This window comes from Seriola aureovittata, chromosome 21 (genome assembly GCF_021018895.1).
Source record: "Seriola aureovittata isolate HTS-2021-v1 ecotype China chromosome 21, ASM2101889v1, whole genome shotgun sequence".
Lineage (NCBI taxonomy): Eukaryota > Metazoa > Chordata > Actinopteri > Carangiformes > Carangidae > Seriola > Seriola aureovittata.
The window spans coordinates 13,017,952-13,045,444 of record NC_079384.1 but is presented as its reverse complement, the minus strand read 5'-3'; the positions used below and the strand labels follow the sequence as shown (position 1 = coordinate 13,045,444).

The following is a 27,493-nucleotide window of genomic DNA, read 5'->3' as shown; positions in this document are numbered from 1 at the left end:
GAGAAGAAACTAAACTGTAACAGATGGCAGCTTGCAGAGCAAAGATTGTAGAGCTTCTGTTCGGTGCATGTTAGTGCTCCAACGATTAGTTGATTAACCTGACTGATGATCAGTTAATGGTTCGTCACTCGCGCAAAAAATCCGAAGCGTTCTCTGGTTCCAGCTTCTCAAACGTGAGAATTTGCTGCTGGGTTTTGGGTTGTTGGTCAAATAAAGTGAACAATTTCAAGACGTCACCTTGGATTTTGATTATTTGATTAGTGTGAAAATAATTGATAAATTAACTACTAATGAAAAGGACCATTAGTTGCAGCTCTAGTCCGTGTCAATCATGTAGAAGGAATCAGATGAAGGGGGACAGGTGACAAATTAAAGTTAAACATTAAAGCCTGAATAAATGAGTGGGGAAACATAACCAGTGCAGATGCTTCCATACAGGAGTCCTGCATGATACAATCATGCAATTAACATTCCCTTTTAACCTTTTATTTTGGACCAAGATGTCAAGATGGGATATTTACGCATCACCCATCTGACTCCATAACATCCAAAAAAAATAGGTGTGTGCACTGGAATACAAAGTGAAATTTGCAGAATGTTGAGTTAATACTGTAAAAAGTGATTTAAGTTTCATGCAGATGCCCCCCAGTTTGTTTCCCCCAGGTTCAGAGAAATGCAGGAACAGCAGAAACACAACGATGGTGCAGAGATCGCATTTGTTTGAGAAAATGACCACACTACGCCTGCATGCTTGATGATCCCCCCCCCCCAAAAAAAAAAAAAAAAACACTCGCACAGAGGAAAAAACAAACAAACTCAGTCTAGTTGTTAAAAACATATTAACAGATTTCTTCCACTTCAGTGGTGCAGGGACGCTCTCCATCTTTGGAAAGAGAGGATACATCCCCGCTCTAATCAATTCAGGTAGGGCGGCATTATCTGTGGAGCTGCCAGCAGAGCTGCACTGCACAATAACTCAAGGAGGGCATTTGAGAAGTGTGTGAGTTTGATCCTGTGCCAGGGTGATGAATAGCTGTTTTTTCTCTTTTGTTGCCCATCAGCACTTTTATTCCGCAGTTAATCCGCCAGGCCACGCGCACTTCCCCCACTGTAATTTTTCACCTTGCTGTGTGTTTGTGTTTGTGTATTTGTGTGTGTGTGTTTACGTCTCTTGCTGTCAATGGAAAAGGCTCTCGCTCTCATACAAACACAAACACCTGCATCTGCCCCGCCCTGCTGGCATTGAAGGCTGATTTAAAGGTGTGTGTGTGTGTGTGTGTGTGTGTGTGTCTGTGCGTGTGCACTGATAGGATTGACATGTCGTGAAAAGTTAGTGAGGAGAGGGAGCCATATATAACATGTCGGGGGGGGGTTGCTTGTTACCGTGGTGTGTCAGGTGTTAAAAGGATTGTCATGTTGTTGCAGATAATGCAGCTTAGCTACGTGATTTACTACGACGATAGAGGTGAGGCTTTCTGCTTGGACCGCCTCCAATGCATCTTTTTCTCTGTTTTCCTTCCGTATGCAATTAAATTGGCATTTTTCACACCCAACACAGGGGATCATTTTAAAATCACTGGCCTCATATTTCAGTGAGGATGGGAAAAGTTGAGCTTTTGGAAAACAATAACACAAAACGGTGCCCGGACATAAAATTGCCATTTGATTGACCCGGTCCAGCTGAGCAGGGTTTTGGTTGCTGTTATGAGCCACAATTAAATTACAGTTTTCAACTCATGAAGTGGTCTGACTACAGAAGTAGAAAAATGTGTAAATGAGAAACAGTTTACAGCAGTAACAGAAGTTTAACCTGCTGAGCTTCCACTTCTCACTGGATGTTGGCTGTGACTGCATCATTTTGTCACTTGCTAACAGAAAGAGCACAAAGAAAATGAAATTTAGCTGTTCTCCAGTTGTGCAGGTGTTTTAGTGTGGATACAATTAGTTTCATACTTGCTAAAGGGCATTTTCAGATTCAGCCCAGTGTTTCCCACAGAATGAGATTCTATTTGTGGCAGTAGCTGATGAAAAAAGGGTATTATTATGGCATTATTAAATAATCCTTTTATATAAGGTGCAGCTTTGCAAATATTTTAAATGCCAAGTACTTTGTGACAAAATAGATAACGGAACAATATATACAGTATATTTTGTGTGTGTACATATATATATATATATATTGCTTCGACTAGGCAAAAAATACTTTCTGAGTCGGGTAGGGTGCACGCAGCATGCTCTGCGCGCCACGAATGACACACATAGAGAGGGGTGGTAAAGAGACGAACAGACGGTCCACCGGCCCACTGATTTGGCAGGATTACTCCCGGTGCTCCTGATGGCCAGTCCAACTATCACAGACAGGTCCGTTAACAATGTTTTTGTGTGTGTGTGTTTGTGAGAGAGAGAGAGCGATTTGAAATGGTAAAAAAGAAAATCGATATGTGGTGGTCAATGTTGATACTGTGGTCGACCGCCATAAATAAATCGATTTATGGGAGACGCTGCAGCCAGCTGAGTGTAGAGGCAGCATGAGTGACCACATTTAGTTATTTCCCAGGATACATTCGGCAGCTTGTATGAGATCTCTTGCAGGAGACAGGTTACAGCTCGACTGCACAAACAAATGGTTAACGAGGTGTAAGTGGAATGACCTGAAATCTTGTACGCAGCTTTACACCCCAACAGACCCTCCCTGCCTCTCTCTCTCTCTCTTTCTCTTCCTTCTCCTACTCTTGCCCCTCAGACCAGCTCTGATTAGGGAGTTCGGGGTCCTCGTGGTCATATTTTAATACATGCCTGAGCACTTTGAGCCCCTCCTCAGCACCGCGCTCTCCACGTCTCTTCGCGGTGGAGGGGCTAGCTGTCCTCCAGAGACCTGTTCTACATACGGCGGACAAGGAGCACAGCTTCGCGCAAAAGCCTGCTGAGACTCCACACCATTTATCTCTCAGCTGCAAGGTTGGGCCAGGACTAATTGACTGAGCTGTGTGTGTGTGTGTGTTGTGTGTGTGTGTGTGTGTGTGTGTGTGTGTGTCAGCCCTGGTCCCTTGAAGCATGGTGCATTAGTAGAGCCTGAGATGATAGGATGTGGGGGGGGGGGGGGGGGGCAACCTTGTGTTGTGAGCCCATCAGAGGGGGCTTGGATAAAAAGCTCTCCTGTAAAGTCAGTTATTGGCTCCGGCTCTCCAAAATGTGTCCACTTAAACTGTGCTCAGGGAGCAGCCTAACCACACAGCTGATGCTGCATTTAAAGAAAAACACTGTTTTATATCAATACAAATCTTTTTTCTTTTTTTTTTTTTGTGGTTCAGAACATCATTTGTGTCACTTATGATATTGTATGTAATTGCCATAGGTTTGGAAACCTGGCGGCATGGACAAGGTACACAAGTAACAGTTAGCTAGCTAACAGTGAAGCCAGATTATCAAAGCCGCTTTAAAGTGAGAGCACCTGAAATGTCGTTAATAGTGGGTCAGAGTTGAACCGTGAGGGGTGACACTGTAAACTGTGATCAATGTTTACCACCAACAGTTTGGATGTTTGGTTATAATTTTACCATTCACCTTCATTTGTTCTCCCAAATTAGTATGCTGTGTTCCCAGACCTTAGCAATTAACTTGGTGAGCACAATGTTATTATTCCTCTAGGATTAATAGCCAAAACTACGAAAATTAGACAAAGTGGAATTATATTGTAAGTGCTCCTGGCTGTCTGAATCCCCCGTCCCTGTGTGTTGCAGCACAGCCCTCGTGCTCTCTCTCTATGTTCCTCTCACCACTCTGCTCTGGACTTTATCAACACATTGTTTGACTTGGCCTCCTCCCAATGTAAGCCCAAGTACAGCACGGAGTTGGCTGTCTCACCGTCCACAGGGAGAGAGCTGAGTGATGTGTGTGTGTGTGTGTGTGTGTGTGTGTTTGTGTGTGTGTGTGTGTGTTCATGGGCACCTCATTCTCCTGGACCAGGAAGCTGTGAATCACGCTGGCTCTTCCTGGAAGGGCCCAGAGGGAACCGGGCCGAGCCTGCTGGACTCAAGCAGGCTGTCTGAGCCGGAGCCTGGCCTCTCGCTGACACCAAGCTGGTGGCGAGGGTGAGTTCTTACCTCACCCTCGCGAGGCAGGCCACGCCTTCCCTCTGCTCACCAGGTTGGCGCGCTGCAGGCGTTTTCCTGTACTGGGAAGTGTTTTCAGCTTTGGCTTCGGCTATGGCTTGCACTGATAACCTCAGCCTGTGGAACTTTTGAGAAACAGGATTTTATTGATCGGATGTAAATAGCACAAGGTGGGCTACAGCAGCTCGGATTTCAAGCACTGCCTTGTTTGTATATTTCAAGACTAAATTTTCATTACTGATGCCACTGGTTCAACACTTCTAGCAGTTTGAAGACATTCAGTTTGGCATGCTTGCCAAGCTAAATATAATTGTGTCAAGCTGTCACCTGCCTACGCTGTCACAGGCCTCGTTTAGTTCATGGAAATCACACTCTCCCCTGCCTGAGGTGCTGAGGATATAGGCATGTAAGTTGATATTAATAGTAGAGTCGGGTTGGTGCTGCAGGGTGTCCACACCTTCCTGTTTTCTCTTTCTTTGTTTTGGCCCTGCGCTGACAGATTTACCTCTGGAGGAACTCCACAATCTGAAAGGGAAAAATGGCCTCCATTGTTCAAATAGGGCTCTAGTGGAAAGAAAACAGAGCCTTTTTTTTTTTTTTTTTTTTTTTTAAGAAAATAACAAGGGGGTAATAATGGATTGTAATATCAATAGGATAAACAACCAAGTCACTGAGATGTGTGCTTGTTATTTCTAAAGGAAATTGAGAGGATAGAGGTATTTTTTCCAGTGAAGTGTGCCTCTTTGGGTGAAAGCAGTAAAGTCTTAGTGAGAAGTTTTACTTGCTTTGAGGAGGTTCTCATTTCTGAGTCTCTGAAGAGGCTTGCTTAGCTCCGGCTTTTGATAGGAATCAGCTGTAAGAGGGATGGATATTGCTGTGCTTTCTTCCTGCTGCACACTGTCAGATAACTTTAACAGTTGTCTCTCCTCACAATTTTCCTGTCAAACTCCGCCGGGAAATTAAGTCAGGAGAAGTAACTGCTGAAGTTATCCAACTCTATCTTAAAGCAAGTGCTTCGTGTTTTTACAGCCTTGGCAAGGATTACCACAGAACTCACATTGAGACATTACATTGAAATTCAAAGAGGTTGTAGCATCAGCTGGGAAAGATAAATACAGACTCCAGAGCTGCAGTGCGTTTGACAACTCATTGAAAGATTTCATCTAAAGCTTCCCTGAATGAAATATAATTTGGCAGCTTACTAAAAATAACTAGTTAGATAATCTTAATCTTTCTAACTGTCCATCCAATACAGATAAAAATACCCTGCCTCTGACTGCCTGTACTTGAACTTAAAAAAAAAAAAAGCAGCATTTCATCAACAAGTCAAAGCACTGCTTTTCCAAAAAAAGATGCAACACTCTCCAAATATTTTTTGGAGTTCATTCCATCGTATGATTGATAAAATCCCTGTGGTTTCAGCGTACACATACTGAAAATGTGGTCAGATTGGCTATAAAAGATTGTAGTACATTATTAGGATTTATGGTTACATAATACAGTTCAAAGAAATCTAAATCAAAACTCTATTCCCATCTAATCTAATCCTACCTCATTTTAATCTTTGGATCTCTTATCACATTATTGTGGTGTAATGTTAAAATAAATAAAATAAAATAAAATAAATAAATAAATAAATAAAAAGCACAGCAGCTGTTGAAGACTTTTCAGCATAATTACCAGACAAATCTTGAAATTAACTCCGCAACTAGAAAGTGCACAGACCTTTGCCGAGCCTCAACAATCCTTCTACATTTGTATTTATATTAGAAATGCTCGCAAGTTTGTAATCTGGATCTGGATCAAAGTAAACACTGATAACCTGGGATACGTTTGCGAAAATCATTTATTATTTCAGTTAAGTGCGTGCTGTAGCTTATGAGAAAATAACAAAGATTGTTTCTTAACAAAGAAGTCCTGTAAAAAAAATAAATAAATAAGAAATTAATCACGGATATTCATCAAAAACTAATCACTGGTTCTTTCGTCTGTCTCCAAAACTTGTGCCAAATTTTACTCAAATCAGTTACATTTTGACATAAATTCCAAACTAACAGACAAACAAATGAAACTCAAAGAGATCTCCTTTTGGATGCAGTAATTGTCATAAATCAAAAGCAATATAATACATATTTAAAACTTGCAAATGCTTTTTTGCAATTTTAATGACATGTCTACCATACATGCACATGCATTGTTGCTAAACTGCATGTCAGAGCATTGACGGCTAAAGAAAACTGTTGTTGAAATTGAAGTAGAATTCAGTCGTGACTGAATGCTTTGACCCAGTGTGTCTCAGATACAAACGTCTGCAGATACTGTGGGGTCACTCTGCTTTAATAAGGCCAGGAAATTCGCTCTTAATATGTCTTAATATTGATGTTTTTTTCCTCCCTGAGGATACAACAGTCAGGTAAGAAATACCGCCTATACATGTCAGAGTATGGATTTTCTAGATTTATCCATCACTCAAATGTTTCATTGAGGAAATCGAGGCCTACATTAAACTAATCCCTTCAGTATCGAGGAGTTAACTGGCACATGTGGAAATGTATTGCTGTTCGAGATCTCCCCCTAAATGTCAGAATGTGCACTGTGAAGCCTCAGAACAAGAGTCTTCCCCTTCAGCACTGAGCCCGAGGCTTCACTAGTACTACTTAACATCCTTAGAAAGTAGTGGAGTCTTAGTGGAGCAGACCCCAAGGCTTAATGTCAGTAAATTAATTATGGATTCACCCAATTAGTTCACAAACTACACTGTGTTCGAGGGAAAATGATCATTCCCCCAAATGACTTGTCTGTTCAGTCTTTGCCCCAGTGTGCATTGTGCCTCTCTCACAAGTCTGTGTGTGTGTGTGTGTGTGTGTGTGTGTGTGTGTGTGTGTGTGTTTGTGTGCTTGCCCGCATGTGTGAAGCGACACACAGCAGGCAGGTAGCCTGACCTTTTTAATTATTCAATCTTCTCAAACTCATCGACAGACTCTCTCTCTCTCTGTCTTCTCAACAGGCTCGCTCCCGTCCAAACATATTTCTGTCCCTCTCAAACAAAAGGAAACGTCTTCTCTCCTCTGTTCTTAAGGCTCACACTCATCTGCGTCAACACATGAAGTGTTACTGTAACTGCAATGACAGCCCCCCCCACAGACACACATACACACACACACACACACACACACACACCCCACCCCATTCCACCCAGCCCCTCAAAATGTCTAATAAAGTACGAATTCACTGCTTTTTTTTAATGACAGTCTGTCAGGGGCCGTGCTTGTGTCTGTTTACCAAACCAAATTAATTTCTCGTTTTGGCAAAGTCAATTAATCACATCTGAGACAATTCTGTTAGTGTTTATCTCTCAATAGGAAGATGGATTGCAACGACGGCGGTGTCATCATTAAATTTCATCCCATTAGAAGACGATGCTGTCACAAATTAATTCGGTTTGACTTTTTCAGTTTTCATATTCTCCCGTGGTTAAAGTCATGATGTTGGGTGAAGAGTGAAACTAGGGCTGCTCATTTTGATTATTTATTCATCTATAAATCCCTTTTCTGATGCATCAATGAATTGTTTAACACTTAAAAGCAAAGATTCAATTTTTCATGATACAAAACAGAGAAAAGCAGCAAAGCCTTATTATTAAGAAAGTGTAACTGATGAATGGCTTCAATTTTTGGCTAATAAGTGATGATCAATTGTAAAAAGAAATAGTTGTCGGTTCATTTTATGTAGATTGTCAGTTGATTAACTCTTCCTTTAGTTTTATTTTTACCTGATGATACTGCTGAAGGCCACAGGTAGAAACGGTATGAAAAATCTGATACTTCGAAACCCATAGGAATTTAATATACAGCCATATAAAACTGAAAAAGATTTTACAGTGATGTCTATAGCACTGAAACTGCTCCTTTGTGCGTGTGTGTGTCTATCTGTTGTGCTGTATTCAACCCCCCACAACTGACTGACCACCACCCCCCCACCCCCCTACCCCCACCCACCTCTGCGGACAGTGATCTCTGTGTGCTGCTGACATTGAGGAGGGTTTGTGGAGTGTGATTGCGCTCGCAGCCGAGCCGTCCTTGGGAGACCGAGCCGGCCGTGACAGATATGGATTCATACATTTAATGTCTCGGCCTCTCGCACACAAATGTTTCTCTTTCAGTGAGCTGTGCGAGAGTTTTATCGATCATCTGACTTTTAATGCCTCTTAAATATTAAGATTCATGTATATGACCTTTGTGTTTGGATTGAGATTGCAAAATCCTCGCCTAAGTACCCTTTTGCGCCCTGCTGGCTTTGTTTCAGTTTTTCTTTTGCCCAATTTCATCTGTTTTTATGTGAGCAACGGAGGTCATGCTTGGGTGTATTTGAGAAAGTCATTGAAGGAGTTTCGGGGCCACAGGAAAGAGAAAAGGGGATAAGAATCGGGTTTGGCCACTGTGTAGCTCTTGTTAGCTTCTGTGAGCGCTCTTTTTCCTCTACTTCCCTCCCTCTCTGTCACTCTCACTCTTCATGTCACACACACACACACACACACACACACACACACACACACACACACACACACAGACAGCCCTGGAAGAGGGCCCGGGGATTGATGACTCTGTGTGAGAGACCTCAGAGGCAGCAGCACTACAGAGAGATGGACAGATGAAAAGAAAAGAGGACGGACGGAGAGACGAACTGAAATGAATCAAGTAACAGGGTGAGGCCTTCCAGCAGCCCCTTCACACGCTGGAGCCAGACTGCTGCCTTGTTGGAGAGACACCCTGGGAGTCACCCGCTCTGTGTGGTGGAAATCTCTCTTCTCAGACCACCGAGAAAATGTAGACCAAGATATTTCCTGTGAAGAAGCAGTTAAAGCTACTCTGTGGTGTTTTGTTTATATTTAGAGTTTCTCACCAAAACGTGTGCATCCTCATCTTTATAAAAAAAAAAAAAAAAAAAAATCCTAAATATTCTAAATTGTGTAAAGTTGCGTTTAACATTTATGTTCATGATCATTAATTGGCTGATAGTTTTCTTTATTGATCTCTTTGTTATTTCATCTGTAAGACCTGGTCTGTTTTGTTGAACCAACGCTCCATTTGAGAAACTGGAACCAAAACATTTTTGCTTAATCAGTTGCAGATTAATTTTCTGTCAATAGATTACTAAATTATGCAGATAATTCCTGCAGTTCTAAAATTGTGCAGTTTCTCTACAGGGCACCTTTTTTTTTTTCTTAAAGTCTTAAGTAAATAGATTAGCAGCAAAATGAAGTATTTCGACTTGACACAAATTAATTATCTTGATCACGTAGGCGCTGTTGCTAATGTTGGATTGTAACACACACTAAAACTGAGATGCTAGATGTCAGGATTTCAGTTCATGCTCGAAACATTTTGTTCTGATGTTCAACCAGAGAGAGAGAGATTCAGTGGTGAAACGACAGAGATGTTATCTGAGTCTATCTGAAACTACATTTCTGGCCTGCACAAGATTTACAAACATCGTTGAGCATTTGTCTCAGAGCTTAAATGCTTGTCTGGACATCTACATTTGCTCTCAGGCTGAGCAGTGCGCACTCTGCTTTACTGTATGAACACCCACCTGCCACTGAAAGCCTTTCTTTGGGGCTGTCAAAAAGCATTCTGGGAAACGTATGAAATCCTAGCTGAAGAGCAAATAAACAACACAAGTTGAGAGAAAAATGACCTGAAGATATCTCAACAGAAAACGAATACCACCTCAGACATATTTAAAAGTGTCTGGTGACATGTTTATGAGGTGCTGCAAACAGCTCTGTTTATTTTCCCAGTGTGCACGGGTCCCCAGATGTGTAGACATGTCCTGATAATGTCATATTTCACAACCACCCACACCGGCCCTGAGCTCCAGTCCTGACCAGCCAATTCTGACTAATTTACACTGATGACTTGAAGACTGAGAGTTAATATCCACACACAGTTTCTCACAGATAATGTCGGAGGGTGCTGTTTTTCATTAAACTTTTTACCTACTTCTCATCTTCCTTCCTGCTCCCCTCATTCTAAATATCTGACTACAAAGCACTGATGAAGACTTCAGGTAATGACTTCGCCCTGATGCTTTCTGGCAGAGAGACGTGTTTTCATGGGTCTCAGCACTTTCTGAGAGCAGAGGTGCTCCTGGCTCGCGTCCTGGACAAGCATGATGTGGCGTTCGCAACATATAATCCCTCCCTGTGTTGCACTAATTTCACTCTGATTCGCTAAGATGCTGATCCTCGCTGTGCTCTTTATGTACTGCCAATGAAGAAATGCACACTCATCTGTTTTCTCTCTTACAAAGATGCATTTGTGCAGATAATTGCCTGCATGTCTGCCAGTGTCACTGAACTGAACGCCTTTTGTGGACTAATATTTTCAGCCTGTTCAAATATCTCAACTTCTCTTAAACTGACTTATTCTGAAAATACCAGTGTGATTACTATTTCCTGTCCAGATTTTTTTCCTGTCCAGAATGAGGCTTATTGAGGTTTAGAGGTGGAGTAAGGTGAGCGGATTTAAAGCTGAGCAGTTACACTTTTTTTTCCGCATTTGAAAAAAATTCCTAAAGTCGGAAGAGTCTGAGCTCAGATGAGGAAATAAAGATGTGATGAATTGACACTATATTGTGTAGAGGTGTAACTGAGACAGTGTGCTCCTCTCTCAGTAGATTTTAACTACCCTCTGTTGGCCTGAATGTGTCATTACACGACAGTCTGTCAACCTTCAGGTGCAGCATATCAACTCGAGAGCTTCTTTTTTTTTGGTTTTTGTCAGATGATAAATCTCTCCTCACAAGTTCTAACAGCTTCGCTCACATTTCTTTTAGATCAGCGTTTGTCAGATGAATAAGTATCTGTGTGCTCGCTTTTGTTTTTGAATGGCTTTGAGGGCGTAAAGGGGGGAAAAAAAAAAAAAAGAAGTAGATTACTATTTGTCTTAAGTCGAGATACCTCAAATGTCACCGCGATCAATGAGGAATGTGACGAGTGACACGCTGCTGTAGATGGAGCTTCAGATGGGTGTTTGTCAGTGGAAAAAAAACACACCTCAAACAGGAGAAAAGTGGAGCTTTTAGAGCCGGGAAGCTTTGTCATTTTTAGAGCAAATAGGGCACTTTGTCACCAACTGTATCTAAGTGTGTGTGTGTATATGTGTGTGTGTGTGTGTGTTTGTGCGTGTGTGTGTGCATGCGTGTGTGTGAGTGTGATTCACTGATTTCCTGTATATCTATCGCCTGCAGCTTCCTGGGCTCTTTGTGAGCAAGAGGCTGAGTGACTTTGTAGTCAAGGACTCTTTAATGCCTTCCTGTGTCAAATTTTTTTTTTTTTTTTTGCACTTGTACATCAATAATGTGTGTATATACAGTATGTGTGTGTGTCTTTTTTAACCACGTTTTGTGCCTTTTCTTACAGGTGTATGTGCCGAGGCGGTATGCCCCGGGGAATAGTGCTGACAGTGCACTAGGAGTCTGAACCTTGTCAGTATTTGTGGCTGAGGAGGAGGGGTACCCTGCCGAGCCTTGCCGAGCCGAGCCGAGCCGTGCCGTGCCGTCCTGTGCCGAGCTGTGTTTGACGCCATGTCCCTGACTGACAAACACAAAGTGAAGAGGCAGCGGCTGGATCGGATCTGTGAAGGTAAAGTTATGAGTATGTGAACCTTTTTATTCCTTCTCACACTCACACTTATTCTCTCTGCACATTCCCAACAAACACTGCGGTGCCTTTTTTTCAATACACACGACCAAGGCTGCAAATTCGCATCATATTTACAATCACGATTTTGGATTTCACAGTTAATTAAACCTTAATCTGGGTGTGATATTGACTCTTTGTACTTACAGCTCCAGTGCATTAAGTCAAGTGGTAAATTATCTGATACTGAACTGTAGGATTATTATCATGAATAGAAGCAGTAACCTTTATTGTTACTACGAAGAAAGATGTTAAGGTTTCCTCAGTTATAGATGTCCAGAATACTGAGGAATAATTTTGCCAAATGATAATCATCAGTATTGAGAAGAATCATTTTGATTATTATTTTAGCCATAAGTCAAAAAGCATGGATTTAGTTATTTGCATGTTAAAAGATATAATAGATCTATATTTCTGGTTAAAAAAGAATTATATACCTCTAGCTCTACTAAAGAAATCCTAAATATACTTGCTTTGTTCCCTCACTGACACTGCTTCAGAGCCGTACATCCCCTAGCTAACCATCCTTATTGTTGTTAGCACAACCCTAAGACCTATTGATGATCAATACCCATTGATTGCTATGATTTTCTCCTGGCACACAGCACATGTCAGATTCTACAGTAACCAGTGTATAAATGTTGACCTCAGCAGCAAACAGTCATCTGGCGGATGTAAATGAGATTACCGCTTTACTCTGGCCTCTCTCTCTGTGTGCGGCTGTTTGTTTGTGTAGGCGTGTCTGTTATGTGACTTGTGGTTATTGAGAATCTGTAAACATCTGAACTCAAGTTAGATTACCGCAGGGGATTGAATGGTTGCTGTCCTGTCACGGATGTTTGGAAGTAGCCAATTTTACACCATGGATCACCACTGCAGTGATTATTAGGCTTAAGGTTGTGGATTAGAGAGCGGTGGTGTTGTATTGAAGGGCCTGAACATAGAGTAGGAGCCCCCTGCTGTGCACATAGCTACAAAGTCAGCCCAGGCAACAAGGAATATGAGTCTTTGTGTGGGTGTATAAACTGTGTCTGAAGCCTTGTGGATGTGCATTTTTAAACCCACTTGTTTGACTTTGCCCAATGTGTGTGTGCGTGTGTTTGTGTGTGTGTGTGTGTGTGTGTGTGTGTGTGTGTGTGTGTGTGTCTGTCAGACTGTGTCCTGAGGTAAAATCATCTCCTCTCTGCTGTCTGGGTCCCCGAGAGGCTTGTTAAGCCGCTGGGCCCTCCTGGAGCCAGCGCAGGGAGAGGCAGACATGACTGCAGTGCTGGAAAATGAAGCTAGACGCACCATTACCCCCACTGCCAGCATATTTGTTTTGCAGCATGATGTAAGCACCTCAGCGTTGTGCACATGAAATGAGGGACATATGCTGCGCATCCTGTATGAAGCCCGTAGAGTTGGGCCCAAGAAACCCAAAGCTAGTATTTGATCCCAACCACTGCTGAATCCGGAGCAGTAGCTTGTAGCATGCATGAGGAGGAGAATACATTACAGTACATGATCAATGTCAGTTAAAGAAATAAAATTAAAGAAGGAAATGTAATACTTCATTCTTAAGGTCAATCAGAGCCGTAGCCAGGTTTTCAGAATTTTTTTTATTTTTGATTAGGGTAAGTAATGTTTTCCCTCGAATCAGTCACATTATAAGCGTTTTAGTCCAAAGAAGTATCAGTCAACAAAAAGTCCAACATGTGGACAAATTGTGAACTTCTTGAATTATACAGCTCGTCCTCACGTTGTTAAACCCCCCCAGAAATGAGCATAAATACAGATGAATTAAGTCTAATATCAGAATATAGCACATGTATGCAAGATGGTGTATAAAATTATTAAATTAACGTTCAATACTGTTAACTGTGACATATGTAAGACAAATGTTTGTAAAAGAAAAACAAAGAAATAATGCAGCATTTTGGGAAATGCCCTTATTCCCTTTCGTATTCAGGTCCATCACTGTGATAAGCCATTGATGGCAACTTTAATGTTGTCGCTCCGCTGGATCATATCATATACTTCTTTGCTTTCTCAGGCTAAAAGATAACATCCAAGGCAAAAAAAAAAAATGAAATAGCTGGTTAGCAACTGGCAGAATTAAAAGGAAAGAGAGTCAATCGACAGATGGTGAATCGAGACGTAATCTCCCCCCACAAACAAAAAAGAAAAACTGAAGTTCCTACATGTTTCCCCTGCTTTCAATGTGCTCTGATAACGCATTATTTGGCCTCCATATTGTTATGGGGTCGGATGTGGGCCGCCAACGTTTTTGAGATTTGCAAGTGGGCCATGAGTTTGAAAAGGTTGGGAACCGCTGCTTTAAAGGATTCATATTATCAATTAATGATTACTAGGGCGATAAGACTCCAGTACTTTTGATTAATGGCTTAGCTCTGAGAGCGAGTCATATAATAATTTCATAGCACAGGTGGATCGTTCATTGGTGGAAATCCTTCCAGATTAAGGCGTCGGTCCACATCCAGCTGTTGCATCCATGTGAATCAGACATCTGAGGTAGTTAGTCATTCCTGAGGGAACAACAGTTAGTCTGCTCTGCTGGGCATGTGCTCAAAGCCCACCAGAGACGCACAGAGAGACGGTAACAGGTGTTGCTGTGATGCATGCAGAGTTACTTCATGGTGAGCATACCTGTCGATGTTCCTTCTCTCTCACACACACACACACGCACACACACAAATACACACACACACACACACAAGCCCTCCAGATGGCCATCATACAGGATCAGTGAATCAGTCCTCTGGCGGCCATTGTGAGGGCGTAAAGAAAAAGAAAAAAACAAAAAACAAAAAAAACAGCTTGTGATTTGTGATTTGTTCATGAGCCAATGACCAGGCAAAGTTGTCCCACTGATTGCGTGTAGCGGCGTGATAAGGCTGCCATGGTGATTGTCTCTGCGCAGGGAGAGAACACACATGAAGCGAGGCTCTGCTTTTTTGTTTCGCATGCAGGTAAAAATCCTCACAGGGCCTCTTTGGCTACTGTCGGGAGCAACTCATCTTAGTCCAGGTTCACGCTGCAGCCAGGCCCGCAGTTGGCAAACAGATACAGAGCAGCTGAAGCCGTGAGTCGTGCTGTCTCTCCTCAATCTCTTTCAAGCGGAAATCTGGAGCATTCTCTTTTGAAAAACGTCTGCTGAGACCACACTTTCTCTGCACTGTCCAACAGAGCCTTTGCCTTTCTTTCTACTGTTTTCCTGACACTGAAAGACATTTATATATTTTTTTCATATTATACCACAGCCCAAATGGTTAATTCTTGCGTTTTTACATCAGCATTTATGGCAGAGGGATCAGAAATGCAGTATCTAAGGAAACCCGGTGGCGAGATGACAAGGCTGATTAAGCCATTTAAGTCCTTGATATGTATTTAGCATAATCTGGCCTGTCTGCAAATAAGGAGGCAGGGAGCTGGTTGCAACTGTTTTTATCAAAAGCTGCTAGTTAGCTCAATCAAAGCAACTGCTGGGAAGCATCAGCTTTAATTCAGCGCTATGAGGAATAGAGAGAAGCTTTCTCTCTCCCTCACTCTTTCTCTCTCTCTCTCTCTCTCGCTCTCGCTCTCTCTCAGGGGTGAAGAGATTCATTTCTGTCATCTGAAGAGATGAGGAGTGATCTGCCATGGCCCATGTTCCTCCCAGCCTCAGGTCCTTTCATGTTCTCAGCTTAATTTGAGCTGAACCAATGTTTATCATTCTGCAGCAACTGGGCTGTGTGGCTGGGAGGGAGGACAGTTCTGCTTCTGATCTGTTTTTATTTTTATATTTCACCCCCCCCCCCCCTTTGCTAAGATGGTTGTTTTTGCTTGTAGACTGCAATGGTGTTTCCCCTCTGGGTTAGATTAGAGCCGCTCTAATCTAGTCAGATAATGTTTTAATCAACATCTGCATTTTATTAATGTCGTGTTACATGATGGCGCTTTACTGTTGCTTAATTAGGAATATAATTCATCCATATGAGCTGCTGAACAAAACACAAAAGTAGTTCAGCAGACAATTGTTCTTTCCAGTGTTGATTATATTCGAGCTTTTTCATTTATTGTTGTCTAAACATAGCATAGCATGTCGTCTGATGGCTACAGGCTCTGTGGTCTTGTGTTTGACAGGTTGTTATTTGATAAAGGTTGTTTCATGCACAGTCAGGTGTCCATTCTTTTGCAGATGTCACTGTCTTCTTGTCTGTCTTTGCTTTGAATAGCGTTTGTTTGTTTTTTGTGCCAAGCACAAGTGAGTGGTGGGCTGATGCTCGGTGCTCGTGTGAGAATAAAGGCTGGGTGTCAAACCTCAGGCCGCGACATATCCGTAGCATAGAGGATTGAAAACTGTCGAGTGTGAAATGCTGACACCAGAAGCCTGTTCAGATTTTTTTTTTTTTAAATTGATTTAAATCAAGAAGTCGAATGTTGCTCACTTTACACTGTATTCTGTGTTGGGGATTTTAGGGTCTTGTGCTGCTGCTTGGGTTAAGACAATATTAAACACTAATGAGTGACTAGTTGATTAATTTTGTCAGATGAAAAAAAAATGCGAGGGAACATACCGACCTTTGTAAACCATGGATTGGCCTCCACTGATCACCATAAATACATACATTTTGGCTTTTCTGTATGTACTGTATGTTTACCCTTCACTGTATTTCTACTTCGTTGAATGTGTTGTAAAAGTGTTATTTCGTTGAACTAGAATCCCAAAACCTTTTTTTCCATCACTGACGTGGAAGCAAATCACAGTTTCTGTTCCATCCTTTCTCCTCTCTCTCTCTCTCTCTCTCTCTTGCTCTCCTTCCCTCCCTCTTCTCTCACTCAGCTGCACACTCCTCGTCTCTCCAAAAAGCAAGCGGGCTGTCGTCTCTCCCTTCTGTCTGCCCCATCTGTGATGCAGTATGGGCCACTGGCTTGATAATGATAGGCAGGCGGAGCGCGGGGCTGCGCGCGAGGCAAAGACGGGAACAAACCAAACCCGCTTTAAAATGGAAGACAAAACTCGAATCAGTCGCCTCGCCAAGTCTACCGCAGGTCTCGCCCTGTTGATAGAAGGTTTGGAGTAGCGGCTCTCACTCGGTCCCACAGTCCTCCCACCCGTACAAACGTGCGACATGCTGTGTCATACACCACAGAGATGTGAGGTGGTAAAGAGGCGGAGGACGGTGTCTTGATAACACAGCAGATGTGAGTCCTCCGAAAGCCATCGGACCAGAATTGGTACCATGTGTTTTTCTTTCCTCATTGCCCCTCCTTCCTCCCTGTACTTGTGTTAGAGCAAGAAAAAGGCCCAGAGGCTCGTTAAAACTTTAATATACTGTACAATCACAGTAATTGAGTAGAATTTTCAAGTTCTTCCAGTCATGGTTTTAATTTATGAAGTCCCTATGAAAGTTTAATGGATCAGCAGTTGTAGAGTCGCAGCTATGTAAATCATTCTGCAGCTATCTCTCCCTGCCCTGCCTGCCAAGTCCTGCCGTTAGCGTCCTGTGCCCTAGAAAGATGGCCAGATTGCTCCAAAGGCATGACTGTTGCTGGACGTCTGTTCAACACATTGTACCTAGAGGTCTTTCACAGAGCTGTAGGATTGGCTGTGAGCTAGCAAGCCGCGTGTTGGCATCAATTCTGATGCTGTTCACCAAATATCCACTGTGTAAGTTTGGGGGTTTTCTTTTCTTCTATTATATTATTCATGCTAGCAAGTACAGAGTCCCTGTTGCTTGATGAGTGTAATATAGCATGCTCACTTAATTATGGAGCAGCTCTCATGAGAGGCATATCAGAGGATGTAGACAAGATGAATATGGTACCCCAGCTTCTCTTGCTTATGAATTGTGGGAAATGCAGCAATTTGCATGGCAGGAGATATGATATGCCATATCCTTGTTTCACTTTTAGCAACGCTAGCCCGACTGTACTTGAGATGTTTATTATTGTTATTAATATTTTGTCGGGAAGCGGGGATCTGAGTGACACACGGCCCTGGAAGGGGCTTATTAAAAGAAGTTATTGTCGGCGATTGCCGTAGAGAGATACAACACAGTGATTAATGGTGTGTTTTACAGCTGACAAAAAAGCGCGGGGAGACTCAGACCTGGGAGGACAGCGCTCAGAAATCACTGCAAGGAAATTGCTAGGTATGCTTTACCTCCGATGAAAGAAACCATCCTTCACATGTGCATCATCCTGGACTGTGCAGGGCCATAGGGAAAAAGAAACTGTTCTGATTTCTTTTTGTTTTGACCTACTTAATGTTCTCCAATTTGGATGTTCCATAATGAAACAATCTGTTTTTCTCTTTTTTGGTCTTAAATCATTATTGCATCACTTAAGCTCTAAAATGAAAACAAGCTGGTTATAGCGTTTCCCTCTGTGACTTGACAGGTAGTGGGACACCATAAAGAGACAGTACTATAGCAGTTTCCTGTCACTCCTAAACTGCAATAAATTTAGCCCATCTCAGTCACGCTGTCTCTGTGTCTCAGCTTCAGGAGAACGCTGAGAAAACTCTTCCTTTAAACCCCTGTTGCCTATTTCAAACAGAAATAAAGCACAGAATAGAAACAGGCTTGAAGCCATCTAGTTGTCACGGTCCAGTGCAGTCCAATCATATCCCCTTCCCCTCATGCCTTGTCCTATCCCACACTGTCTCATCTTGGAGGTGAAGTCAAAGCTGGCAGCCTCCCGCTTTATCAGCTTTTTTTTTTTCTCCCCCCCCATCACACACTTATCAAAGCTCCCTTCTCTTCTCCTCCTGCCACTGTTTTTTTTTTTTTGTGTTTACATTGCTCTTGTCATGGCAAGTAAACACTGGCGGTTATCTCTGATGGCAACATCTTAGATAAGCCACATCTGTTCTCTTGTACATCTGGTGTGTGTGTAGGTGCAAAGTGCAAGCTCTGCGAGGGGAAATAAGCCTCGTTAAAAGTGCAGTTCATGCTGATTCATTGTGTGAATCAACATTTTAGGAAGCAGGTATAGCCTGGCCCCAGTATGACACTTTTCAAGATAAAGAAACTTCTGCAGCTCCTGAATTATGCTGATGTGAAACCATGTATCTCAATGGTTAAAAAGTGTTGATTTTCCCTGCTTTGTATCAGTGTAAACTGTAAAACTTTCAGTTTTTAGACTGTTGAAAAAATTCAAACAAAAAAAAAAAATTCAAAAAAAAAAAAAAATTGGGCTTGGGGAAATTGTGATGGACATTTTTTACTATTTTCTGATGCTTTATAAACCATCGATTGGTGGAAAAAGATTCTGCATTACTCAAACACTTTTTTTTATTACAAAGACTATGCACGGTTGCATGTTCTTCACTCTTTGCATGCTTGCTTGTGTTTGCCTGTTTGGGTATTTGCTTGTGTGTATTCACATATGTGAATCTGTCGTTGCCCAGTAGAGGAGGCTGTGCATTCTTCATGGTTTGAGTGGAGCATCTACTGGCTTCCCTCTAGTAGCCACTGGATTGAATCTGACCCTCGGTAGTACTTATGTGTCTGGCCTTTGCTACCAACCCCCCTCCAATCCCTCTCTCTCTCGAGGGACACACTAGAGCAAGTATGTCAGTCCCCAACCTCCCCGATCCCTCTGGGAATATCCATTCATGCCCAGAGGGATGCCGGCTGCAGGCCAGTGGAGGGGTTAGCAGTAACCACTGAGCACCATAAACACTGTAGCTTTACACTCAGTGAACACATCCAGGGGCCTCAGCAGCGTGCTGCCTATGTACACTATCTGGTTCAAGTGATGTCACAGGGGGCAGTGGATTTAAGCAGGTTTTAGTTTGACGCTAATCCCCTTGTGGCAAACGCTGTGGACGAGAGGACTGTCCCTGCCAATGGCGTGCATCAACCCCATTGGATTAGCGCGTCTCGTCCCCTCCTCCATTCTGTTGTCATTGTCCAGCATGAGTTTTCAGCCCAATTTCTTTACCCTCGGTCTTAGTTTGGAATGTAAGCGTGCTGCCCAGCACAAGCATGATACCTGCTGTAGAAAGGAGTAGAGCCTCGCCTTAAAGGTGTGTTTTACTGTGTGTGTGTGTGTGTATGTGTATGTGTGTGTGTGTGTGTGCTATTTCTATGTGTTTGTCATGTTGTGTCTCTCTCCTCATGGATTTCTAATGTTTCCAGGGCTGAATTATTTAGATAGGCTGCCAGCAGGGAGCTACATGATAGCTTGCACTTAAGAGTGAGGGGAGGGGTGGGGCTGGGGTGGGGGTGGGGGTGGGGGGCACTACAGCTGCAGATCAGGTAAAAGGGCTCATGCTTCACCTTTACTCCTCTTCTCTCCACTCCTTTTTGATTGGGGGGGTGGGGGGTGGGGGTGGGGGTGTAACTGGAGAGTTGAAACAAAATACCCGGCTCTATTTTCCGCTTTTATAGCCGTCCGCTTTATTGTCTTCACTGATGCCTAACTCAAGTGAGCAGTCGCATTTTGGTGGCTCTCTGGGCCAGCGTGGTCCTGAATGGATTGAAGGCCAGAACGACAGTGCTGCAAGACGCTGTCACTACTGCGGCACCATTGCGGGGCGTAGGAATTCTCTGGCACTGGGTGGGGGAGACGGTGGCGTGTGGTTTCACCAGCAAGTAGATCTTGGTGAGAAACAGGATCCAGTCCTCCAGTCCTCCACGTACAGGCAGATCCAGGAGGATCGGCATGGGCAGCAGCTGCTGACGAAGAACTCCGTGCCCGATCTGAGCAGCAGCCTCTACCTCAGGCAAGCGATGGCAGGCCGGGCCTCTGCACTACCTCAGGATTACTACCTGGCTGACGCTGCCTTATCTGGTCAGCCACCTGAAGAATCTGGGTTTTATAGGGATAACCAGCACCTGCTCACCAGATCAGCCTCGCATTATGGGCCCAGCGCTGGGGGGGTGAGGCCTACCTGGGATCAAGGACAGGCAAGGGCCACACCTTCCATGCTGGCTGCTGCTTCTACACCTACCCCTGCGCCTCCTCCTCCTCCACCCCCTCCCCCGCCTCCTCCGCCACCTCCTCCCCCTCCCGTTCATGAGCTGAGCCGTTTGTACAGGGAAACTCTGGGATCTAAGATGATCCCAGACGTCCAGCGTATTGGTGGCAGCTCTCCTGCTACTGCAGTCTACGGGGTTCAGCCCCCTCTTCCTATTTACGCTGCCGAGCCACCGTCTCTCTCTGCTCGCCAAGCTTATAACAATATCAACAGCTTGTCCCTGGACCCCCGCCAGCCAGCTGCCACCAGTTCCGTGGTGGACCCAGCTTCTCACGGAATGGACGGAGCTCTCCCCCGGGCTTATGGAGCTGTAGCCTCCCAGAGGCTGCCTTACGACCCAAGCTATGACCCCAGCTCAGCCTTGGTGGCTGCCACACCTGGAGTGACCTCCAGCCTGCCTCTTCACCATCCCAGTGCTGCAGACCCCAAGAAGATGGTGGACCCTTCCTTCCTGGCTTTCCTGCGATCTGAAGGCTTGGCTGAGAGCACTATCACTCTCCTGCTGCAACATGGCTTTGATTCCACTGCCACGCTGGGGATGATGGAGGACCATGATGTCCGCTCTGTGGCCCCTAACTTGGCCCAGGCCCGCGTATTGTCCCGTGTGGTGCTTAGTTGCAAGACAGGTGGGACAGCACCGCGTACACGATCCAACAGCTTCAGCCATCGCAATGACCTCTACATGCAGCCCCAGGGTTTGACCATGGACCCCAACCTGATGCAGCAACCTCCCACCACAATTCAGACCATGTCCCCCAGGATGGGAGAATTTCTTGGCAGAAGACCCAGCAGCGCACCCTCCCAGCACCTCCTGGAGACCACCACCTACCCAGCAGCACGGCCCCTGGCAAGTGGAGCTTTTCCAGTCAGCCCTGGAGGATATGGCAATGCTGTGACTCAGGGAAGACCCTTCTCCATGTACAATGCCCACACTGGTCTTGCCATGTCTGCTCTTGGACAACAGCCTCCACCAGCCCCGGGCACCCCTGGAGCTGCACCCAAAACCTTCTCAGGCTCTTATTCCCCAATGGAGCTGATGAAGAGAGCCCCCAACCTTCCCCCAGCATCGCCAGTAGCAGCGCCAAGCCCCCTTCACAGCCCCCAACTTCTTCGGAAAGGAATCAGTGCTGCCTCTGAGAGTACCATTGTTCCTGCTACCTCTTCCTCCAATCTCCAAGCGCAAAATCTGAACAACGCCAAGATGGTAGGACGTCGCACTGGTCCACCTGTCATAGTCTCAACCATGGCCACCACACCTGACACAAGTAATGTCAAACCTCACCTTTCTCGCTAATTTCTTCAAACCCTCTCTCCTGTTTTCTTTGTCCTCGTTGCTGATTTGTATATTTTATTCTGTAGGTATTGGTAATAATTTCCTTTTTCTGATTCTATTTTATAGATAAACTAGATGTATAGTGAGATTTAATTCTGTATATAATAGGCAGATTTTTTGGCATACTACAAAACATCACACTGACAACTCTTTGAATGGGGAAGTAGCATGCAAGATGCATCTGACAAGTTAAGTAGCTTTGCTCTGAGAGATCTTTTTCAAAATTACGCAACTATTTATACACGTATTGCAACAGAGTTGTGTCATTTGCCGGAGGGGATCCTGTCTCATCACCAAGTTGAAACATTTCTTATGAGCAGTGCTCCAGTTATAGAGTTCAACATTTTTTGGTCCTTTTCATTCACTTTGTTTATCGGTCAGTAGTTTTTGTAGTTCCACTCTGCTGAAAATTTAATAATAGGTGAACACTCACAAAACAGTTTGACTCTTGCTAGCTCTAGACAGAAGAAGGTGTTTAGTAGCTCTTCTCTTAATATACTCCTACATCTCTTTTTTACAGGACAAAGTCAGTGAATATCAAAAACACATAAACATCCAGCTTGTCTTTAGTATGTAAAAGTTTATTCTCTTGATGCAGAGTAGATGCCATTCTATTTTACACAGGACTCTCTCCTAATCGGAGGCTTAACTGCCTCAAATCCAATTACACTAATTGGATGTATAGTTGTGTAGACTATAATAGGTAGCTGTTTTTATAGACACCCTGTTGTTTGTTTGAAATTCTGGTTGCATTGCAGCGCAGGTAAATGTTCTGTCACATATTTGTTTGTACTTCTAAACAAAGTCAATTGTTGTCATTTCAGACAAGTAGGTAGGTACATTGGAAGGAAATTTCCTCATTTTTCCAAAACATCCCACAGCTGTGGGAGCAGTTATGATGAGCAGTTATGATGCTCACTTACAAATTCTTAAGAATCCATTTACATTTGTCTAGACTGAGAGCCATAAAAGAAATTACTTTTGACGGTTTGGTAAACGTGGTATTGCAAACAATAAGAGCAAAGTTGTCTTTTTTTTTTTTTTTTTTTCGTTTTTACAGTGGGGTTTTTCTTTTTCACCACATTCCTGTGAATATATTTATTGTTTATCTTCAGTGGCCTCGCAGAACTCATAATTATGTTTATTTTTTCCGTGGAACTTTTTTTGTCTCATACAAGGTTAATGTAAATAGTGTGGCAGCTTTTTGTGTTCAGTTTATAGTGACAATGAATTCTCCAGCGAGGCATTATCTTAGCTTATTTCTCTACATAAACGCCTTGATTTCTCCTCTTAACAAGCTGATATATTTCCCTGCTGATGAGAGCTGATGAGCTTAGGGAAGAATTAAATCTTTTAACCTTGCTTTCAGCCATGTAACCCTGCATCTTGCCTGCCTCTCTAATGGGTCTGTGGGCTGCTGCACTTGTTATAGAGTAATGACTTTTATGAAGTGGCTTCCCTTCTTGTGTTGTCAAGGAAATAAGAAGCGAGGTGCAAGATCCAGAGGAGGGTGAAGGAGTTGTGGGGGAAGCAGGGGTGCGAGTTCCCTTTTCGAGCTTCATGCAAATAGACGCTGCTTGCTCAAGGTCACGGTGGCAGCCATATTTCCCCACTCAAATACACTTTTAGCACAACAAACTCATTTGCATGTAGCTGACATTTGTTGCTTCAGTAACTTCATCTGATAATGGGCAGCCCTTGCAGACGATCGGAAAGCATACTTCTTAATTGTGTGTTGCTAGGCAACGCAGGTTTCAGTGGTAATCAGAGATAGATAATCTTCACATTTAAGGAAAGGGGAAAAGTGGAGACCTGCATACAGTGTTGCACATTTATTTTGTGCACTTGTTACCTTTTGAGCAGCCATTTGCAGTTTGAGGCAGGAGAAAATTGAGTGAAAATAATAAGATGTTGCAAGGCACTTAATGAAAACATTTCTCTTACTCTCTTTCCCCTCTGTCTCTGTCTGTCTGTCTGTCTCTCTCTCTCTCTCTCTGTCTCTCTCTCTCTCTCTCTCCCTCCCTCTCTCAAGAGATTGCTTCTCATTTTTGTGCAAAGGCTCTAGTACACCAGTGAAGAGCTCTTATTACATGCATGGTGTTTTATGTTCAAGCATGCATATTGATGAAAAGTTGACACATTATTCCTTTTGCACCTACTGAATAAATTGGTAGTTCTTCCAATACAAACCAGTCTTTTTATCATCTTACATCAAAGTGTACATTTACACACAGCCGTTGAGGCGTCCGCATTTCCATATTGTTGAATTCTTATTTATTCTCAGAGCTGACTTGTGAAAGCAAAGATGTGTGCAGAGCTGAAATTACTTGCAGCTAAAAATATTGCTGTAAAAGTTGCAGGTGGGAGGGCCCTGCCTGTGTACTCCTCTTAACTGGGCGCTGTCTTTGGTTGGCTAAAGCCGTAAGTAGTGTTAATAATGGCATTAAACGTTTGAGTCGAGCTTAGTTGCAACAGTTCCCTTCCACTTAAAGTAGGGAGAGCGCCTTGCAGCACTCGCATTGGCCATGGAGTTGTCTGTCAGTGGCATCCCTCAGAGCAGCACAGGTGGGTAAACCGAACCTTAGTGTCACGTGAAGCAGAATAGCCACCCTGCTAGCTAGAGACGTGATTGGCTAGTATTCTGCATGGTGTGCGTGCTCAGTAGATTAACTAAGGTGGACACTTTGCATGTTGTCCACAAATGCCGGCACGTGGTTTCCTTGTGGAGATAATCCGCGGAACATCTTCAGCTGTACTTTTCTGGGCTGGAGAATTAGGAGGCGGTGTGGGGATGGTGGTGTGGTGGTGGTGTGTTTGAGGGGGGGCAGGGCGTGTGGTTTACAGGAAGGAGAGAGAGTGGAACTTGGCAACGGGCCCTTGTAGCCATATGGGATGTGTCAGTTGACAGGTTCACCTGTATAAGTCTGGTTTCATGGTGACACTGTGCCTAAGTTGTATCCGCTGCGTACAGGGAGATTGCTCAAAACATGGCAGGTCCCCTTTTTCTCTCTCTCTCTCTCTCTCTTTCTCTCTCTCTCTCTCTCTCTCTCTCTCTTTTTGACAGGAAGCCATCACTGTTGCAGCTGACAGTTATGTAACCTTCCAGTGCATGGCTCCCATGGGGGGCCTGAATGGGATTTTAATTTCCCTTCCTGTGTTTGGAAGGACATTCACGAGGATGCATGCCTAATGTGCTCTCAGCTGTCCTTGGCTAAACTGCTTTGTTCAGGTGTCTGACATTGATTTCAGCGTGCACTCCTGCCTGTTTTTCCACTCGGCCCGTGAGAAAGAAAACATTCCCCGTGTGTCAGTGTGGCCTCAGACTTCTGTCTCTGGACACGCCTGTATTTCTGCGAGTGTTTTAGACACGAGGTAATGTCTGTCTTCCTGCGTAGCCACTCTGCTGTCTGATTGCACGAGGGCAGAGTGCTATGATTTAGTGCTTATGTTGCATCACATGTACAATTCCTGTCTCGTGATATTGGCGTTTGTTTGTGTGTGTGTGTGTGTGTGTGTGTGTGTATTTCTGGACGACACACGATGTCCCCCACCCCACCCCCCACCACCACTATCCTGCCACACATACATAGCCTACACAGATGTCCCTCTGTCAGCAGCAGGAAGTGTTTGTCTTCATCCGAGGCCGGCTGGATGTGAGAGAGCTGACAGCAGGACGCGGGGACAAGACCTTCAGTTTCCTCTATCTGTCTCTTTCTTCCTTTGACCAGCTCTATTTACTATTCAGTCAGAAAGTATTAGGACAGATTGCCATTGTTTTGGCTCCATATCAGCAACCGAGCAGTTTGTAATTTTAATTTTATTATGGTGAGTTGAAGTTTATTTTAATGTGACCAACAACTTTTTGACCCTACACTATTCACACTACACCCCACCACTGTGTCATTTCAACTCTAATGTTCTGCTGTACAGAAGCTACACAACAATGAATCACTGTCCTAATACTTCCCGACTGCTCTGTATATTGATCCCTTCCTTACTTGTTGTTGTTGTTGACGTGGTAATACGTGAGGGTTATTGCGGGGGGGCTAATGGCTTACGCTACCTGTCTAGGAAAAGAATGAGAATTAGTGGGGGGTGGGGGTGGGGGGGGGGTCCTAGCAGCCATCTGTGTGTGTTTGTGTGCATATGAATACTAGCATGGATTTGTGTGTGTGTGTGTGTGTGTGTCTAAATGCTACTATACAGGCATCACGTGTCAGTGGGAGACTGTGTCATCCGCACTAATCCCACTGATATGAATGAATGGAGACAGACAAGAGGTTTGGGCTCACATGGCATCGGTCAGGGGTTATTACAGGGAATGTGGCTGTGTAATAATCAGTCTAACCCTGCTCATGTTTTAATATCTTACAACACCACCTCAGCATGATGCTCAATGAATTACATGCATTCACATCTGGATGTATGCCTACAGTGCAGTCCTGTTTAAATGTGCAGTTGTAGAGTATCATGGAGGCTTTTTTTTTTTTGTCTCCAGCACATTGACTTTAAAATTAAACAATGACAAAACAGTTACTTTAATTTGAGAGTGTTTCCATCCACTAGATGAGCAGTTCAGGAATTGATTCCGTTATCTATCTGCCTCACTTTGGGGTACAGAAAATAATCAGACAAGTAAACAAAACTCCTCATATCAATAAACTCCTCATATTTGATTTTCGACACTTGTCTCAGGGGCTTTTTTTTCCCCCTTCACTCTGGTCTTCAGCAACTAAAACAAACAACCAGTTGAATGAGATCATGTGCCTCTCTTGGTTTGTCAAGACTGAAGACTCTTCTGTAACACTTTGGTTGGGGTTCGAGTTCAAGTGCAAATCCAAAGCAACAAAAGACACACACTGCTGCTCTAAAACTTTCTTACTGCAGCGTTGTATACTCTCTGCAAAGATTGTGTTGTCAAATGGTCACTGTTCACCTCTGGATTCTTAAGCATCTTATCTGTGTGCAGTCCCTCTGTCATGTGTCTCCAGTTTCCCGAGAACCTGGTAAATGTTACATGAACTATCTGCTGCTCCATCTCCACTTAGCCTCTGTATTGTTTTTGTCCCTGGGGAAATATGGCCAGGAAAATCTATTTTTCCACTGCAGTAGTTTTTCTAAGAAGAAAAAAAAAAAAAAAAACAAGTGAAAAGAAAAAAGTGTTGTTGAGCCCCATCCCCATCCCCTCTCACCCCACCCACCCTCAACCCTCCCTCGCTGTTTTCTCATGGTTGATCTTTCCAAACCATCGGTTGCGTTCACAGAGGGATTAATGGTTTCTGCGAAGCAAGCCAACCCATGGAGGGAACGGGGCCTTCGAGCGAATGAGGAACAGCTGGTCTCCCCCTGCTTGTGACAGCTTGAGTGTTTGACTGTAT

At 43.7% G+C, this 27,493-nt stretch overlaps 1 protein-coding gene across 4 annotated transcripts in view; it reads left to right on the top strand.

Annotated features, from left to right (window-relative positions):
- LOC130162433 (C-terminal-binding protein 2) overlaps positions 1 to 27,493 on the top strand; it is a 99,700-nt gene that overhangs the window by 30,088 nt on the left and 42,119 nt on the right. The window contains exons 2-3 of one of the 4 annotated variants that reach the window (XM_056366169.1): positions 11,536 to 11,757; positions 17,877 to 17,948. In XM_056366169.1, coding sequence (XP_056222144.1) covers positions 11,700 to 11,757; positions 17,877 to 17,948 — 130 coding nt within the window. In that variant the 5' untranslated portion in view covers positions 11,536 to 11,699. Of the gene's footprint in view, positions 1 to 11,535; positions 11,770 to 17,876; positions 17,949 to 21,044; positions 22,048 to 27,493 lie in introns of those variants that run through there. The other 3 variants (XM_056366171.1, XM_056366170.1, XM_056366168.1) reach the window with 3 other exon arrangements.